The sequence below is a fragment of the Brassica napus genome, chromosome C5, assembly GCF_020379485.1.
Source record: "Brassica napus cultivar Da-Ae chromosome C5, Da-Ae, whole genome shotgun sequence".
NCBI classification, from domain to species: Eukaryota; Viridiplantae; Streptophyta; class Magnoliopsida; order Brassicales; family Brassicaceae; genus Brassica; species Brassica napus.
Window position 1 is genome coordinate 42752774 of NC_063448.1, and position 21226 is coordinate 42773999.

Sequence of the window (21226 nt, forward strand, 5' to 3'; positions counted from 1 at the left end):
AATCTCTTGTTAAGACATAAGAGCAGTCACCCAGCCATTTGAAACTTACGAATTCAAATGTTACCCATCCAAACTCAATTCATGTTACATGCAAAGAAAATACAAAGAAAAGGAATTGCATACTGAATTTTATGTAAAATATCAACTAGATCCGATCCCATCTTTAACTCGTTAATAATCAAATATTTGATACTAATCTTGCCACTTCGTCAACACTTTGTTTTTGAATAAATTCCCCTTTTTTGATGAATGTTAAATTTTATTCAAACCCAAAACCATTTTTACATCATAGTGTCTCTTTATTTGAATTTTTCAAAAATAAACAATTAAAAAATCATATGAACCTTCTACACTCAACTCTTGTGCTGAACCAGAAACGTAGGCCTTTTACATAGCGATAATCTCCCAATAGCCTGATAGAACTCAAGTACTCAACCTATTTCGGACTGTTTTTTCAATAGTGCTGATGAGAGTTCCCTGCGTGGAGTGTGGCTCGCCGTGCCTCCTGCAATTTCGTTCCCTCCATAAACTATGATTAGTGGGTTGAAACAGGTATCTGATGACGAACAATGTGACCTTGTCAACTGTGGTATCACTGATCAGTAAGGGTAGAGTATTCCAGTCTACTGTAAACTTGTCTTTCTTTAGCTATGTTTGTCCAGATTGTCGCCGTAAAAGAACTGCAGGTAAAAAGAGATGTTTTTGAATAAATTCTTCATGATATCTTTTTTAAATCAAAAGAATATTTTGGAAATTCATTTTCATATCCTACCAGATCTAAAATCCACTAAACTAATTAAAATTCCTAACCATTTACGCTCCCATTTCTCTTAGGTCATAAGATATCTGAACTGAATGAATTTATATTTGAGTTAGCGTCTCAGTAACAGATATGCCAATAAATAGTACTAGTTAATCACATTCATTAGGGTAGCTAATAGTTATGATTACAAAAAAATTCTGGATCTTGATCGTCTTTTCCATTTTGTCGCTTTTTCATTAAAAAAAAAAAGACTTTTAAGTTCACTTGTAAACAATCTACATTCTAAAATTCTTCATGCTCTCTAAAGTAACATTAGTCTAGCTACATAATCACGATCTTAATTGGAGAGAAAATGTATTTATTATACGAGCCTAGAGTTTAATATAGTCTAGATTCTAATCTGGACTGGTGATGCGTTCGATAGATGCTACGGTAGCATTGCTACCACATTATTCACTTTAATTTCATCGTCTTTTTTAGAAATAAAACTAGTAGATAACCATGTCAAAAAAAATCATGAATCCCGTCACTTGTTGTATAATATTTATATAAGAAAATACATAACATGTTGTATATTTAGAATATGAAATACTCTCATTGCAATGAAATTAGAAATTCAAAATATTCACTCTATATATGACTTTAGTATTTTGAAAAGTAAATCAAATAACTTTGTTCAACATTTTGTCTCTGCTATACTCTAAAAATGAAAGTATATATCGAAAACATTAAGAAGTTATATAATCAACATAAAAGACATTGTAGTTGGATAATATGAGATCAATTGTATATAAAAAAATTAGAATGTTTCCTCCACACATAAATAAATTTTGTATACACAAACAAAATTTTCATGATTATCTGGCAAGCAAAAGGATCATAGGCTAAACCTCCATTGTTTTTAACCAGAGGTAGATATGTTGCTTTCTTGTCGCTGCATTCATCAGCTTTTTAATAAAAACCATTATTGTAAAAAATTTAAAAGAATAATAAGTTGCTAATACAGGGGAACGTGAATAACAAGTAAAGGCTTCGTTCAATATATCAATGAGAACTGGTTAGGGGTTTCATTCGCTCTACGAACCTCTACCCTTCGCAAAATTTATATATACACAGCAGAACTGGTTACTGGTTACGGTTTCATTCGCTCTAACCTTCCTATAATGTCGGTCGAAACGCATATCTTTTATTACGAATTTACTTTTTTTTTGTAACTTAAAAGGATTAAACCCGGGTCTATTAAAGACACAGACCTAACCCCCGGGTGGGAGGTGCAGCCCACAGATAGACCCTCTCCCGGGTATTCAAATGGGCCGAAATGCAATAGTCCATATCCGTGTAGGTGACCAGGAAAATATGACTTAGTTTTGCATGGTAGGTGGATCGAACTTGAAATGTGGTGACATCCCAAGCCCTTCCCCTTACCACTTGACCACAAGCTCCCGGTCGAGAATTTTATTACGAATTTACGATTGTTCAAGTTAATCTTTGAATGATTTTTTCAAAAAAAAAAGTTAATCTTTGAATGAGACAAACCCGCCTTAATATAAATCACATCCAAGTTTTGACTATAAAATTAATTATTCGTAAATGTAAACCGAGAATTTAATATAATAATTAATGAATTATTTGGATTTCTTGATCCAACATGTAAAACAAAATTCCAAAATTTCCAAAATGAGATATAGTTCTATTCCATTTTTAGGTTTGCATTTAACATATCAATATATCAATATTTTCTAAAACATATATCAAGTTAGTTTTGTCGGTTGACAATGTAATCAGCGAGAGACAACAAAGGCGCCACCTTTTGTGAATCAAACCCTTGAAGATGCTCTCTCGCTTCTACGTTCAACTTCTCCGCATACTCCTTCGACTTCTCCACTCCCATGAACCTCGGATACGTTAGCTTTCCGGCCACCAAATCTTTACCGGCCGTCTTCCCCAACTCCTCCGACGACTTTGTCACGTCAAGAACATCATCCACAACTTGAAACATAAGCCCAATGCATCTTGCATACATCCTAAGCCTTTCAATCTCTTCATCAGACCCACCTCCCACTATAGCCCCCGCCACCGCAGAAGCTTCAAGCAACGCCGCCGTTTTGTGAATATGTATAAACTCAAGATATTCCAACCCCAATCCGCTCATTCCTTCTCCGGCCAGATCAGCCGCTTGACCCGCAACGAGCCCTTCCGTTCCCAACGCTTTTGTCATCTCCAGAATAGCCCGGAGAACCCTCTCTGGAGGAACGCCCAAAGAGGTAGACGCGGCCATCTTCTTGACAGCCAAAGCTATGAGTGCATCAGCGGTCAAGACGGATATATCTTCACCATATACTTTATGGTTGGTGGGTTTTCCACGACGAAGGTTGTCGTCATCCATACAAGGGAGGTCGTCTTGGATGAGAGATGACGCGTGAAGCATCTCAACCGCACATGCAGTGGGCATTGCGGTGGACTCTTGGCCGCCTACGAGCTCGCACGCAGCTAAGCAAAGCATTGGCCTTACACGTTTTCCACCCGAGAGAAGTGTGTACCTCATGGATTCACGGATTTTGAGTGCTGGCTTGCAGAGAGGAACAGCCTTGTCTAGTGCTTTGTTGACAGACTTAGCCTTATTGACCATATACAACATGAAGTCGAAGTTATAGCTTGTTACTGAAGCTAAACTGCGGATGTTAAGGTGGTTGGTCAGTCTGAAGACAGACGTAACTTCAGTGTAACGCGGCCTGAATCTCCAAAACAAGAAGTGGAGAGAGAGAAAGATGCAAATGAGAATGTAAACAAGAGTTTCTCTGTTTTCCATCTTCGGCTTTAGTTATTTGGTCCTGTAGATTTGGACTTATGATGCCATATTTATAGTGGAGATGTGGAACGATTTAGGGTAATTAATTAATATATCAACCACTAGTATTGAGTTCTTCAAAAAAATTCAATGACGTAACAAACGAACCAACACATATCTACTTATTGCAATTTGTAACATGGATTCATAGATTTCAGCGTCGAGAGAAAACTGGGTTAATTCCATTTAAAACATTTTTATATTAACCGAAAGTAACATGCATAGTTATCATTAATTAGTACCATGTGGTTGATCGAAGTTGAGAAGTAGTCAAAACAAATAAATGTTTACGGTTTGCATTTACTACCATGTGATGCTTACATTTATAAAAACATTTTTAAGTATATAAATTTTGCTAAGAAAAATCTCCTATATATTAATCCTAGAACATTACAACATATTTTCGTAGCCACGTGTCATCACGAGAATGATTCTTAGAATTGTTAAAAAAATAAGTTGGTCCATATAAACATATACTATGATTTTATTAAACTAACTATCAAATTAATTAGTAGTGTACAAAAGAATATTTTTTCTTTCTTTAAATAAAAGCTACGGAATTACCTAATATGGTTAACATATATATGATAATTAATGATTATAAATAATACATATTTGATAACAACTTTTCTAACCTCTCTCTTTTTTTGTTTAATTTTATAATATTAAAAGAAATTAAACAATCACATTAAACATATAATTAAAAAAATTAGATTTTTTCTTATACGTTATATTCCGAATTTTTAAAAACAACTATAAATTACTAATAATGGTAAAAGTCCCACATTGAAAATTTTGTGATCAATGGTTTAACTTTTTTTGTTCAAGCAAGATACAAATGATGATCATATATCGTAGGGGTTGGCGTTCGGATACACGTTCGGGTTCGTATCGGGTATTTCAGTATAAAAGTATGAAGCCCATTCGGATATTTCTACACTTCGAGTCGGGTTCGGGTATTTTATGTTCGGATTTGGATATTTTGGGCCGGGTTTGGATATTTAAATTTTGAAGAAAAAAAAAATGATTCATTGTTTAAGTTTTTTTTGTATTTAAAATATATTTTAATTATTTTTCTAATTTTAAAAAAATTAAACTGTTAATATGTTTGGAGATAAAACTTTAAAAATAAAAAGATACTAATTTAGTTGTTGTTTTGAAATTTTAGATGCAACTTTTATTAATGCAAGAAACAAGAGCTTGATATATATTTTAAGTGAGTAGCAAATAATTTTGTCCATAATTATATGTATATTATCTAATTTTGAGAAATAAACATCATTAATATAAATATTTTGAATAAAATGAGAGAAGTAAACTAGAAATATAGGGTTAAGTATACTTATGTTTGGTTATCTTCGGATATTACCCATTTGGATTCAAATATTACCCGAACTGGTGAAATAAGTAATTTGTTTTGTTGTTCTAGAATTAGATGATATTTAGACCGAGCTGGTGAATATATAATAGACATACATTTATATTTCGAGTCTGCATTTATATATTCTATAACAGGTTGATATATTAGATTTGAACACTAATCTGTTAATATAGTTTGTCGGTGATTTTTTTCAAAATTTTGATTCTTAGATATGTATCTGGAGTGAAACTAATTTTTATAGATGTCCATTTTTTTAAATTGACACTAATTTAATTCACCGAATTCATAGAAGAAGTTAAAAAAAGAAACTTAACTCATATCAATAAAACAAAGACGAGAATGAAAGCACAATTTTATACATGTAGAAAATGAACTTACTTATAGAGAGTCACTAATAATTCGAGAGTAGAAAACCTAATCCCTTTCGTCATTATACAATTGATGTTGCCTATTTGGTTTTGGTAATTTATGTCAGCCGCAAAACTTAATTTTCTTTTGTACATATGAAGTCTTAAAAATAATTAAAATGAGATGTAATATGTTAACTCTTCAACAATGATGATATATTTAAGAAACCAACATGTATATTCGTCATTTTATAATCGATAAAGATTGTAGTGTTACAAAATGTCAAAACTATTTAATAAACAAACATTATTATAAAAACTAACCCCGCTCATGCGCGCGGGTTATCATCTAGTCTAAATTTATAGGCATGATACTAAAAATGACGAGTCTAGACTCTAGATAAACGGAAGAGATTTCACAAAACATAGTGATTTTATATAGCTTTAATGGCATTTTTTGTTGATAGCCATAGCGCGATCCCAAAAGCTTTCTAAGCCCAAAGACTAATCACTACGAGGCCTGCAGTATCCGCGTTTACATATATTTTTCTCTTTTGTATGTTGTAAATTGTTTTCCACCAAGATCACACTTGTAATTCACGTAACATTTACGACTAAACTCATGCAATAGCAAACTTATGGATTCTGATATTTTTACTGAAATAATGATTGTTAAATTTTTCGTATTATATTGTTATTACCTTTTATATATTATATATTTTGAAGTAGAAAATAAAATGTTCGAACCCCATATACATAGATAGAACATAGAGATAGGAAGAATATGTTTACATAAAAATTAAGAATATTTGACTTTAAGACCAAGATTCCAAAGAAAAAATGTTTACATAGAGAAGAAAAAACTATTTAGAAGGAATAGTAAACTGCTCACTGGAGGGGACGTAGAGCCTGCGTGTAATATGCGAGTGCCCAAAGAGTGAAAATGTTCCTATACATAGGATAATGGAGCTTCAGATTTACACTTAACACCCCACTCATTTCCTGAAGAAAAAAAGGGAAAGACCAGAAATTTAAGAAATTAATAAGTCTCTCAAACGTAAATCATAATTTATAATATCATCAATTCAAAATCTATAGTGGTTATATAAGATACGAAAAAGAACTCTCATTAATTTAAATCACCTCTTGTGGGTAATCTCCGTTATCCAACTGTGAATTGATCAAGACTTTGGCAGCACGATTAACCGGACGTGGATCTCTCTCCATTTGACCACCCAAAATTAAACTTATAAGCGCTTGGCCTGTATTCACAAGATTTGTCTTGTTTCTTCCACTAAGTGGAACGTATCTCCTTTTCGAACAAGAGAGATAACTCTCTCCCCAACCACCTTCCTCGTTTTGTGTCTCAAGAAGGAACCGAACCGCTCTACGGATAGCCTCACAGTCGTTGTAAGTCTTACCTGCAGCCACTAGACCTCTTACCGCAAAGAAGGTTCCATATATGAAACACACTCCCCAGCTTCCATACCAAGAACCATCAGACATTTGAAGATTCTCCAAGTATTTCACTCCATGCTTTATAAAGTCTTTCACTTGTTTTTTCTTGTATTCAGGAAACTGTTTCATGAACCGAGCAATTGCTACTAGTGCCGACCCAGTGCATTCAACAAACCTAAAGACGGTTTATGCCATAAGTAATATATTTACAAGAAAAAAGTGTGACTTTACATATATATATATATAGATAATTAAGAAATATATTACTCATGCTCCACAACTGCGTCTTTCATAAACTCCACTGGACTAAACCACTGCATTTGATTAGTTATGTTTAGGCATTTGTTACACACAATTATTCAATATGAAAACATAGAAAAATGATATGTAAGAAACCTCTAGCCAAGTTTTCCCAGGTGCTGGTTCCCACGCTGTTACACCTCCATTCTTGCTCTATAAATTTGAATAATAGAAAAATGTTGATAAATTATTCAAGCATATTAATTAATAAGCTAAGTTTATATTTATAACCTGAAAATGGAGAATCAAAGTGACAGCATCATAGAGCCTCTTTACATCCATTTTCTCACCTATGAACTCTTGCGGCATTGTTTCGAACATTAGGCAGCACTAGACATGGATATAAATAATTAGCTTCACTGTGTACTGTAAGCTAGTTAAGGATCAATACATGATCAATTAAGAGAAGCAACCTCTAAACTTTCAGCAGTACAATCTGAATCAGGCAATCCTTGATCTTTGTCAGGAAAATTCCAACCACCTTTTGTAATGTGCCTAAACATATTGAGATGGTCACCAGGTGGATTTTCTGTTACCTGAGATTTCTTCAAAAAGTCGTATCCTTTGATCAGCGTTGATCGAATAATCTCATCGTCGTCATCTGCAGCCAAAATGACTTGGAGCGAGAAGCCTGTATCCCATATTTGACTACCACAAATCTGCTCAAGTAAAATATCAAAGCTTAAATTGCTATGGATGAATCATCTAGTTTTGAAATGCCATACTATACTGAGATTTTTTATATGTAACGGCATTATTATTTGGGGTTTTCAAGTTTTGTCTCTCAAAAAGTTGAACACAAATTATACTTGATATTTTATTGAAAAGTCTTTTAAAATTATTATAATTCAAATATTTTTTGAATTAATTTAAATTACGATAAATGTGACTGGTGACACGGCACCTGTCACGTCTCTCACAAGTCACATGTTAATTTTAGCCCGCCACAATCAGATATAACCACAGCCACATTCAAATATATTTGAATTCAGTAAACGGATCATTTCAGCCACATTCAAATATATTGATGACATATTGCCATCCCAAAAAGAACTAACCTGGAATTTTAGACCGTCATCACCAATCCATACAAAATCGTGGAGTCGAGCAAGATGTTTCTTGAAGTAATCACCCTCTGGTTCTTCTACCCAACATGCAAGCATACAAAGCACCTATCAAATATGACCACGAAATTGGTTACAGACTGGATATTTTATGTTTCTTCTCGATTAAATAAAAATCACACATAAGAATATACCCAAATTAAATGAAAAAGGATAAATTCTGAAGATGGATTATTCTAAGAGTGCAACCTTTGGCACACATCCAGTGGTAAGGTATCGGGTGGATTCTTCATGGTAGTGAATGAGTTTCATTGTTGTTTGAAGAGCTCTTTGCCTTATGATTTTGTTGAAAGGCCAACGGTTTAGGATGTTTTCAGAGAACATGTGAACACTTTTCCAAAACAAATCTTGTAGATATGATTGTTGATTATATTTATCTTCCTGCACTCATTTACACCAACATTGTGATTTATATCCATTTATTGTATTCAATAAAATGTTTTCAAAATTTAACCGGCATTGTGTTGGATGTAGTTAACTAGGAAATAAAGATTTGTACTTTGGATGAAGTATGCGTTTGGTCCGTGAGATTCGTATTATTTTTCTTTTTACTAATCACGTCCTATATACTAGACTTATAAACTAAAACTAGATTTGGACCCGCACAACCGTGCGGGTATTAATTTTCATGTTTATATATATTTTACATAATTAGAATGTATATTTAAGTTACTTATATATTTAAATGTTTATATATAATTATTTTAGATATAACAATTTGATAGTTTTTATGCTGTAATTTAATTGATTATTTCAAATTATCACATATATTTGGTATTTTTTATTATATATATTTTAAATTTATTTTTTATTCAATTATTATGATCATGATCCGTAATTCAAAGCGCTAGTTTTCATTTATCAAATTTTTTTTTATGTGTATTCATTTAAGATAATAACTATATATAACTATATATATATATATATATATATAAAAGTTTAAGATAAGTTAATTTTATACATGAATTATCTAATTTACTAATGTTAACCCGTTCTACCAACATATTATATTTCTAGCATAAATTTTTAATGTTTGTGAAAATAAAATATATTAAATTATCAGTTTAAAATAATTTTATCATATTTAGTTAAATACAATGTTTTATTTTAAAATGATAGATATAACTATAACATAGTAAAATTAGTTAAATATAATGTTTATAAAAGATAACTGAGTATATATATATATATATATATGTATAATAACAGTAATTTCATTACTAATTACAAAATTAGTGAAAATATTTATATACGATTTTTGATAATTAAGATATTGTTATAATGTTTTTCAACACATTTGTTAAAAAAATTAAACATATATATATTTATATTTTAAATTAAAAGATATCAAATTATATTATGATTTAAGTTGTTAAAAGATTATATATTAGCATTTAGGAAATACATTTAATAAAAAATTTAAATGATGATCCAAATAAAAATATCATACATGAATCAAGGTGTGTTTGTTAATCAATCCGGGTTTTTAGGAGTCCCTGTTATATTAGGAATGATATATTATTAATTCATATTATTAGTAATAAATGAATGATAAATGAATGATAAATAATTTCTAGCGAAGGTCTATTTTTTAAAAAAAATCACACACGAATAAATGTTGTGACTTCTGTTTTAATATATAAGATTTGCACCTGACATGTTATTCCATGGTTTGTTTGACAAAAAACTCACCTTTGCGCATAGGTTTTGGGCTTGGCTCCAAACGATTTGGGCATAAGGGTGCAGATAAAGCTCTTCACGGAGCTGTAGAATGAGAGGTGTTGGTGTAGCTACAAATTTTTTACCGTACAGGTATGACAATGCCATAAAACTCTCCCGAAAATAAATCCACACTATACCTGCACATATAAATACCAAACAAACTGCGAGTCAATCTCATCATATGAAGAAAAATAAATAAAGCCGCCGCAAAATTCAACCTCCATTAATAGGAGAAAAAGAAGGGAGCATCCAGAACTCGGGTGGTATAGATTTGCAGCCAGACCAATCGTACACTCCAAGAACCTAGTAAATTAGCAAGATTAAGGGTAAATCTCGATGATGATAATTATCTTTTGGTGATTTAGTTCAGTAAGTGTACCGAAAGCCAAACTTTTCCAAACAAGGGGGTATAAGTAGCACCACCGTGGTCGAGAATCCATTTACGAGCCATTGCACAAGTACTTCCTTGTTCTGGTTCTACTCCTAGAATCCGTAGGCAGATGTAGTTGAGGACCGTGCTTAGCATACAACTGTCGCTCTCTATGTCTATTCCCCACCCACCATCCACGTTCTACAAAATTCTACTATAGTCATGTATGGTATTGATATATATATATGTATATATTCAAGCATATGTGTTAGGATATTCTAAGTTGAAGTGGATATGATTGGGATATTTGTGAAAAGAACCCAACCTAAATCATTTCACCTAAACTTTGTAACAAAAATAAAGGTGTAAGCATACTCCAACAAAACAAATAAATACCCAAGTCCTGTTGGGAGTTGGGACGAACTTGTCTAATGGCTAAAACTTTTTGACATCACCTCATAGAGATCTACAAAGTCATAGATTCAATTTCTGTTAAAGAAATCTAATATCCTATATAATCTAATATAACATGATATGAGTTTTGGTACGAAAAAGAACATATTTCAACGAAAAAATAAAAACCTTAAGAAAAAACTTTTAAACATAAATTGAAAACTAACGTGAATGTTATATCACTTGATTTTAGCAACTATGTTTTATATTTTTTTTTATCAAAATACCAAATATATTTTTAATAGAACTATATCGTGTTTGGCTTCACTTCCAAACTCTGTTCTGAAGATCCGGTTCTTGACACATTGATGCGCAAGCATCTACAATGTGTATTTGAAATATGGGTTTCAGAATAACATGCTACAATTTTCTTGTTCAAACATCTTTATTGGCAATTCTTGTTCAAAAAATTTTGTGTTCAAAAAAAAAAAAAACAAATTCGCTAAATTTATGGTAAAATTGATAGGACATTTGACGTAGCTGAATCTAGATAAATGCTATGAATCTTGTTTAGTCCGTGATACCTAAGAATCTAATCTTTTAATTTAGGGTTCTAATTTTCATCTACCATAAAAAAGATGTACGTTCGACCACTAACTAGAAATTTAACAAAATATCTTAAATTTATTCATAGATGATATTTTTCTTAACAGAAAACAATATAAATCTAAACAATAAGATTTCATGTGTTGAACAAACAAAGAAAGTATGAAGGTAGCAAGAGCTTTTCTATCAATCTCTCATGTGCTATTTGCCGATGCTAGTTTTTTCTTTTGTAAGACAAAACAAAGAAGAGTGTCAAACCATTCTCAGGATTTTAAAGGAATACGAGGCTGTTTCTGGACAACAAATTAATTTACAGAAATCCTCAATTCAATTTGGACATAAGATCGAAAAATCCAGTCGCCAAGAATTGAGAGATATTTTGGGTATTCATAATCTAGGAGGAATGAGATCTTATTTAGGGTTGCCTGAAAGCCTTGGGGATCTAAGGTACAAGTGTTTGGTTTTGTTCAAGACCGCTTGAATAATATGATTAATGGATGGACTTTTAGATTCTTTACTAAAGAAGGAAAATAAGTGATTATTAAATCGGTGGTCACGGCCCTGCCAAACCATGTGATGTATGTTTATCGGTTACCAAAAACCACAATAAAGAAGCTAACGAGTGCTGTAGCTCAGTTTTGGTGGAGCCCAAGAGGGAGCACAAAAGGCATGCATTGGAAATCATGAGATAAGTTATGTGTGCCTAAAGATAATGGTGGACTAGGTTTTAAGGATCTTATGGATTTTAACACACCGATGCTTGGAAAGCAACTGTGGAGGCTGATTGAGAAGCCAAATACTCTTTTTTCTAGAGTTTTCAAAGGACGGTACTACCGGAATGCTTCACCCCTAGAACCGAACCGATCCGATCTTACTCCCCGTCATATGGCTGGAAGAGTATTATATCTGTTAGATCTTTGGTTTGTAAAGGACTAATTAAAAAGGTGGGAACATGTTCATCTATTTCGGTATGGAATGATCCTTGGATTCCAGCCACTCGCCCGAGACAAGCAAACAAAAACCTTCAAAACAGTTACCCAGACCTCACAGTGGATTCCCTCATTAACTCGGAATCCCGAACTTGGAACCTTCAGGCAATTAAGGCTTTGGTGGATCCTCATGAGGTAAAAATTATTGAAAGTATCCCATTAAGTAGAAATCAGATGGAAGATAGGAATAGATGGCATTTCACTAACAATGGGAAATATTCGGTAAAATCAGGGTATCAAGTGGAACGGGTCTATCCTGATAAGGAAAAACCACCAGATTTTTATGGGCCCACAGTGGATATACTAAAAGTCTTCTGTTGGGAAGTGCGGTGCCCGCCGAAGATAAAATATTTTTTATGGCAACTCCTTTCAGGTTGTATAGCGGTAATGAAAAACCTAAAAGCGAGAGGAATACAAGGGGATATATGTTGTGCTCGATGCGAAGATCCGGAGGAATCATTAAACCATGTGTTTTTTGAATGTCCTCCAGCACATCAAGTGTGGGCATTATCTAAAATACCATCGAATCCCAATATTTTTCCTACTAGTTCTTTTTTTTGGTAACATGGATCATCTTTTTTGGAGAGTCAATCCAAAGGTGGATGACCACCAATTTGCATGGATATTATGATATATATGGAAAGATCGGAATAATAAAGTGTTTAGTAATCTGTATAATTGGAATTGGAATTGGAATCATCACTTTGGGCTGAGGCACAAGTACTCACTGATCAGAAGAGGGAGCATCAGGTACAGACCAGATCCACATTAGCAACTTCAGGACGATGGTGTTTTATAGATGGTTCATGAAAAGATAAGGAACTATTTTCGCGACAAAGCTTGTATAGTACCTTACCGGCTTTGATGGTTTATTAGGAGAAAGGAATGTAAGGGCATGTCTTTCACCTCTTCATTCGGAGGTGGAGGCTTTGATTTGGGCAATGAAATGTATGAAGAATTTAAGACAGTTTCAGGTTACATTTGCAACAGATTGTTCTCAATTGGTGAAGATGGTTTTGGAACGAGAAGAATGACCAGCATTTGAAAGTTATCTGGAAGATATCAAACTTTTACGATGAAGTTTCCTCAACTCAGACATCGTTCATGTACCTCGGACGGAGAACCTACGGGCGGATAGCTTAGCACGCAGTGCTAGGAAACAACCGTCTTTCGTCGTTCACATGGATGCAGAGTTACCGATTTGGTTTATAGAGTTAATATGAATCTTTGAATGTCTTGTTGTAAAAAAAAAACAAAAAAAATTCATGTAAAAGCCAAATATGTTAATATTATGCAATTGTTTTTTTTTACTATTTTAAATCTAGGCCAGATTTTATAGTAAAAACAAAACACAAAACTAAAATATAATACATTAAATAAAATATATTTTCAAAATATAATATTAGCTAATTTAATTTTATCTCATAAAATATTTCAAGAATACAAACTTTTTAAATAAAAAATAAAAATTTGTAATGATTTATATAAAAAATAATGTTTAAAAGTAAATTATTAATTTGATGTTACATTTTAAATAAATAAAATAAATTGTGAATATATGATTAGTAAAATTTCATAAAAATAAATTTCAAGATATATAAAATTTTCAAAAAATATTTGTGTACAGAAATTAAAATATTCGATTCTAGTTAATATCTTATTAGATTCGTTGAGATCCACCAATGATCCAAAATCAAGCTATCAATGATCCAAAATCTTCTTCTTAGTTCTTAACAAAATACAGTATCAGTTAAATTGAATAAGAAATAAGATTACAAAAAAACTTTTATATATGAAAACTCCTACAATTAGATAAACACCAAACACCTAATGATATATTTAAAAACCTCTTTTAAAATAACTAAAATAATTATACAAATAAATTTAATAGAAACGGTAACAGGTATAACGTTTTGATGATGATATGTTTGAAAGTTCGTATTATACAGTTAGTATCTCTATAAAGTTTGGAAGTAATATGTCAAACACGTTATACCTGATGGTTGTACATGTAACGTAGAAACTCTTTGCGATGCTCCACGGTGAAGATTTCCTCCAGGTGTCCAGTTATGTATAGGCATATGAACTATTATTGTTTTTTTCCCCGTTCATTGAACAACACCAACATCATTAGAAATTAAAAACCAATACAGAAAATATGATTCATACAATGTTCAATATTTGATACTAAATGTTATTTTATATTTTTTAAAATTTATTTAATTATGAATATTGTTTTAAAAATTTAATAAGATATATTTGATTATTTTACTTTTAGTCTTTTAACTCATTAAATAAAAAATATTATTTTAATTAAAGACAATACATTTTTTTTGTTAAACAATTAAAGATAATACATGAAATTTAAGAAATTTGTAATATACGTGAATTTAAGAAATTAGATGCTTTGCCAGTCCAATAAGTGTTTCCACATTTAATAAGAAGTCCCGGTGAAAATGGGACTACTGATTTCCTTTTTGTTAACTATTGATTCCTTTTTTGTTAAAAAAAAACATAATAGGTATTGAAACCTTATAAACTGTTTGGAGAAAGAGGAGCTTACGAATGGGGAGTTCAAGAACATGATACCAGAGTTCTCAGCAGGCCAGTGTCCATCCTTAGCCTGCAACGCCGCGAGATAGAGTATTCCTCTTCTCATCGCCGTCTTGGCATCTTCATATGTTATTTTTTCCGCGTCCTCTACTCTCACTCGCGGGATCTTTTGCTCAAACTTCTTCTCACTCAAAAACTTGAGTCCAAATGAAGTCGAATTATTAGTACTACTAGTAGTATATGTTTACAATAAAAAATAATCGATTACCTCACTCACCTGTATACGCCATAGGAGATCGCCACTGGTTTTGAAACGTGACCGATTGAGCGAGAAATTCCGGCGAGCTTGTTCCATCCCAGCGAATTCTGCGGGAGAGCCTGCTTCTGCATCAAACTCCCAAGTCTGTCTGCCCACGTAGTTGTTGGTGCTGAACAAGTGATGATCATCTTTAGCCGCCGCTCCGATCCTCAGCCTCCACATATTATATGTTATCAGTATTCTCTTACGTGCTCACCAATTACGATTCAATAAGTTCGTAACTAGATTTTTGAACACATGTGGCAAATGACTGATATAATACAATGGCGGAGCTAGCATAGAACCAAGGTATATGACTCATGTGAAAAGAAAAGTTCCCTCTATTTTGTAAAACAAATCTGAGGTAATTAACTTACTGACCGTTATAAAACACATTTGTACCCATGTAAACGAATATTCTGCCTCCGCCATGATAATACATGTGTTGGAAAATGCATTAGGCATGAGTCAGACAATGGGATCTAACAAATTATCAATTAATCTGAAATAAATCACAAATATTTTTTTTTAATTTCTATTTTAAAATAATAGATTTTACACTTGATTATTTATAGAATGTCAAAAGTTTTAGAAATTATTTGTTAACCAAATTATACAATATGTTTTATATTCGAAATATACTGATCTAAACCAACGTTAAAAGATGTACGTGTATAAACTAATACTACCTCCGTTCCCGAAAGTAAAATGTTTTAGATTTTTTTCTTGTTCCACAAAGATAGATTTTCTATATTGTTAAGGTACTTTTTTATACTTTTGAGAAACATTAATTGAGAATATTTGAATTGATTAAATTTCATTGGTGGAAAGTTATTGGAAAGTGTATAATAAAGTAAAAAATAAATTAAATTATAAACATTTATTAAATTCTTAATAAACGTGCATACTCTAGAAAATCTTACTTTCAGGAACAGAGGTAGTACATGACTTAACATTTTTACCACAAAAAAAAAAAAAAAACCTAAACATTCAAGAAGATATAAGTGAAATAGACAGCTTAAGTTAATGATATACATGAATCTTACCCACTTTTAACCATGGTATATGAGTATTTTAGAGTATATTATATGAGTTTGGAGTATGTTTTAGAGTGTTTTCAGGTTCATGTATGTTTTGGAGAATTTTGGTGATTTTGGAGCCTTTTAGAACATTTTGAGGTGCAGAACTGCAAAGACGTGTCAGATATTTAGATATGGATGAAAACCTTTCCATAGTGCGATTGAGCTGATCTTTTGATGCAAGATAGACCTTTGAGTTAACTTTCCAATGCCACCGGTTTGAGGTCAATCCAACGGTTATATCAGAAGTTATGGTCGTTTTACTGAAGATTGGTACGTCTGCCTCGCGAGACAGAGCTGTCGAGGAGATGAATGAATGTTGATCGACGGTGAACCTTTGGTGTTGATCGACGGTGATGCCAGAAAGCGGGCAGAGCCTATTTCATGACCAACTTAAGCCCAAAAGTTACCACAAGTTACCATAATACCATTGGACGACTCAGAACCCTACTTATGTGTTTTCTAAACCATTGTTGACGGCTGCGCTTTCTATTATCCTATTCTATTATTTTCTCTTAGGTTTGGAGAGAAGATCAATTCTCCTTCAGAGATTGATTGGAACTCCATTGGTTTTATCATTGATTTCTTATCTATTATATTATTTAGACTATGATTTGTGTTATTGTTTCTATGTTTGAGTAATTCACATGTTAGATTTAGGGTTCAAAATAGGTTATGAAGGATTGGCCAAAATATAGAATTGCTAAGTTGTTAGTGATATCCATCAATAGAATTTTTCTTACTGCTTGTGTTCTAGAGTCACGAACTAGAACCATGAATTTAGATAATTAGGTGCACGCGACAGCATGGTCTTTTATCTGAATTGATTCTCATTGAACTATGATTGCTAGAAACAAATGACAGTTTATCTAGGAAAAATAGTGAACACATTCAAACCTGATCGCTAAAGCTTGCTAGAAGGAACATCGATCAACAACCCTATAAGTGTATCGATCGACGTTCAGAAAGGTGTATCGGTCGACTATCTATACATAGTATCGATCGACACTTTCTCAAGATCGAGAAACAATAGTTGAGATCTTAGATCTAGACAATAGATAATCCAAACAAACGGAAGTTAATAGATTATTAGAATATCTTGCATGCAACTTTAGTCTCTATACTATTATAATCATGATTACCTGAATAGAAACCCTAAGTCTAGCTATTTCTCTTTATTGCTTACAACCTCAACCAATCGAACAACTGTCTTGTTCACCATTCTTTCATTTATTTAATGATTTATGAATTGTTTGCCTAGCTTAACTTTGATGTCTAAAGTTTATTGTGTGTCCTAGCTCTCTGTGGATTCGATCCCTAAGTAATACAATTGAACCTCTTATTTGAGAGAGTAAAAATCACTCCTTATGGTAATTTGAGTGATATCAAATTTGGCGCCATTGCCGGGGAGCTTTGATCGCCGTTAGACTTGATTAATAGGTTTAGTGTATGTTTTATTTACTGTTTTAAATTACTCACAATTTTTTTTTTGTTTTTCAGGTACATGCCCATTAGTACCAGAAGCATCAAGGAGAAATTACTTTTCTTCTCAGACCCAACACGTTTGGAATGCATGATCCGCAAAGAGAAACGCGCAACATCGATGGACACCAACTCTTCTTCGTCGATAAACATTTGTGAGCGAGCGACGATCAACACTTCAACTTGAGCGTCGATCGATACCAATTCGCGAACATACAACATGGGCGCGAGTCTTGTGCTTACAAGGAATGAGAATGGATACTTGCATGACCATGGGGGTCATCTTTATAATGCAGCATGTCAGAAAGTAGATGCACAGGGGGATGTAATCCTTGAAGCATCTGCTAATACTAAGGTTTATAGAGTTCTTCGACAGAGAATGATAGCATAATTGATCAGGCCTAGACAGTTTTATACCAACAGGGCTTCGGTTCAACCTCTAGCAATCCAGGGAGTTGATATGAAACCCACCTACTTCTTTTATGTGGTAAGTAAAGAAGAAAAGAGAGGAAATTGGTGTGTATTATTCCATGAGTAATGAGTCCTTTATATAGGACTACAATAGCTTGTGGACAAAGCCACTTGGAGAACAAGTATATTTAAGACTTGCCATAATGGCATCACCATAATATTCATAACACTTCCCCTTGATGTCCATTATGCGCGTAAGATGCTGCCTCGTTAAAAACTTCACCAGGAAAGCCCAATAGAAAAAAACATGGTTAAAGGAAAAAGAGTGCAGCGTGCAATGACTTCCCCTCATGTGTACATACGTCGAGATCTATGAGACAACGTAGTTCAATAAGATGAGTGAGCTTCTTGAAAGTAGCAGGGGTAGCGTCTTGGTGAATGAAACAGCCAAATATTTACTCGAACGAACTTGTAGGAAATGAACTTCGCCATTCTTCAGTAGTGCATGAGTCTTCATGATCTGACCATTTCTTGGATTCTTTTTATCTCCAAAACTTTAGAACAATGATAGATTTTCATCTCCCAAATTGTAACATTCTCTTTGGGTGTCTATCTTTTGTGTGTTCTTTGTTGCCTCGTTAAAACCTTGTTATGGAAAAACCCAGTGGGATAAAAGCCATGATGAGAGAAAAGAGTACAACCACACATATTTCACATTTCTTCTCCGGAAAGCAATATCTTCAGGATATGCATTCCAATCAGAGAAATCTCCTTTTGAAATTGAGAATATTGTAATACTCTTTCCATTAGAGTATTCAAGGTCTATAGATTTCTGGTCCACAATTCTTATTTGATATAGACAATATTTTCTTGGTCTATTTGGACTTCAAACCAAACTTCTTACATACAATCGTCTAGACATTCGTCTCGTACATACGAATAACTCATTCGTAACTATGAAAGTTACTATTATGACTTTCTTTCTTGTCATATGAAATTACATCTTTTGGTTATGAAAAAAATTAGTAATTTGCTCAATAACACTTTAAATATGGTACTTCAAGACCAAACATATATGAGCATCTTAAATAAAATCCTTCAAGGATCTTTATGATAACATCTAATTTTAGATCTCCGATTTGGAATACATAAAGACAATATTGTATTGTCAAGAGCTTTCTTCCAAAATATAATTTTCTATAACTCTTCGGGAGTTTTTGATTATATTTAAATCAATGATTCTATTGATCTATAATCTCTTGATAAATATAAAGATATATTGATTAACTTCGAATATTTCATATATCCCATAAACATATTTCGATCGAATATGATTTTGATATCATCAATCCTTCAGAGATTGTATCTTTTAGGGATTCTATCTCTTAGGGACTATCAGTTTCCAGTGGGTTGTATAATTCAAGTTCTTCCTTTATTGTCACACTAATAAGGAACATAAAAGTAGTTTCACCTACCACATAAGACTATGTCTCTTCACAATCAATTCCATATTGATCTTTCTTTGGTGCAACGACTCATTTCTATCCCACTTGTTTTACACCTTCTAGTGTATGGACTACTGGTCCAAAAACCTCACTCTTTCACAAGAGTTTTTATCTTTGTCTATTGCTTTTTTTTTTGATTTGGCCAATCATCTCTTTGTGTACACTTTTCAATAGACTTTCTTTCATGATCCTCGTTCTCATTTATCATATCAACTGCTATTTTTCATGCATAAATATCATCGACGTCGATTTGTCTATTCGTTCCATTTTATTCTATACATGACATAACTTATTGAGATCTCTTCATTGTCTAAGGTACCTGAATTTCTTTCAGTCATGTTTAATATCTCTTCTGGAGATCATTCAAAAACTTTATTTCCTCGTGACCATTATTAATTTATGCTCCTTTTCATTTGTGAGGATTCTTATCTTTGGAACCACATGTCTACCATGCTTCAGGCGTGACTTGCAGTTTGATATTGTTCTTATAGAACATCTATTCTTATTGGAGCATTTACAGCTGGTGTATGTGACTCGATCACTATATTTATTTGGGGTCAGCAAATTTGTCTGGCAACTGCTTTACTAAGCACTATAATTGAATTATCTTTTGGACTTGTATTTTACATTTTTTTTAGTCTGAGGATCAACGATAACTCATATCAACTTATTTTCTTTTTCAGCTGTTTATTTTCTCCCCTTTATGTTGGAAATGCTAATTCACTTTTAGCATTCAAATCGAGCCTTACTTATATCCTTCAGGGATGGCTATGGATTCTTAAGTATCAATGAAGATTCATATCCAACATATAATTTCAACCTCATTTGAGAATCCATCTTAATTAAAGCTCTATGGTGGAGCAAATGGAATGTATATCACACTTCCAACATTCTTTGATGGAAAATTGTTGATTTCTAACCCAATACCAATGACGGGGAGAACCAATGATTACTTGTTGGCTTGATGCGAATTAGTGTTGCTCAAAATGTTTAACACTTGTCCCAGTGATTTTTCTATAGTCATCAAAGGCTTTAAGAAGTGGATTCACCAGTATTATAAAGATGCATAGTGGGTGATCAGTCCACTAACATCTTCTTTATTCATGCCAATAACTTCATTTGGCTGGTGAAAACAGTATTACCATTTTATCTTATGAGCAAACAACATATGTGAAATCATTCGCAAGAATCTTCTGGTTCTTCAATGAATATTCACATAAATATTTATGTATCTTTTCGCATCATTACTGAACCAAAATGGTCTAACTGGTTCATGCCACATATTTTGTAAACTTCTGGTTTACTATATATTTATCTTCATTACACTAATCTTTGTGTAGTACAATATATAAGAGGCTATAGATACTTTTTCTAAAATACTTCTACTGCCTTGATAAATATTTATGATTTGAAATGTTTATAGCATTTCTTTTGCTTATTGTCTCAACATAACTGTCTCAAAATCCGAGAGATTTACTTTGAGAATGATTCATCAAACTTAGTTTTAGTGCAAACATAAACTTATGGATGTTTCACTTATCATTAAATGTGAGCTTCTTTAACTCTTCCCCTCGAGATGATAATACTACAGGTTTAT

General features: G+C 32.7%; 2 protein-coding genes across 2 annotated transcripts; both read right to left on the minus strand.

Moving 5' to 3' along the window:
* Positions 1 to 2377: 2377 nt before the first annotated feature.
* Positions 2378 to 3828, minus strand: LOC106401977 (geranylgeranyl pyrophosphate synthase 10, mitochondrial). Its single transcript, XM_013842606.3, has one exon. The coding sequence runs from the start codon at positions 3570 to 3572 to the stop codon at positions 2520 to 2522; it is 1053 nt and encodes a 350-aa protein (XP_013698060.1). The 5' UTR covers positions 3573 to 3828; the 3' UTR covers positions 2378 to 2519.
* Positions 3829 to 6077: 2249 nt separating this feature from the next.
* LOC106401978 (seco-amyrin synthase-like) lies at positions 6078 to 15829 on the minus strand. The gene is made up of 14 exons (XM_013842607.3): positions 15132 to 15829; positions 14865 to 15050; positions 14298 to 14387; positions 10323 to 10514; positions 10162 to 10246; positions 9914 to 10080; positions 8411 to 8602; positions 8156 to 8269; positions 7511 to 7756; positions 7329 to 7427; positions 7194 to 7250; positions 7065 to 7111; positions 6483 to 6972; positions 6078 to 6341 (listed from the first exon to the last, which is right to left on the minus strand). Exons 1-14 carry the CDS (start codon positions 15333 to 15335, stop codon positions 6228 to 6230), a joined length of 2283 nt encoding a protein of 760 aa, XP_013698061.2. The 5' UTR covers positions 15336 to 15829; the 3' UTR covers positions 6078 to 6227.
* Positions 15830 to 21226: the final 5397 nt, after the last annotated feature.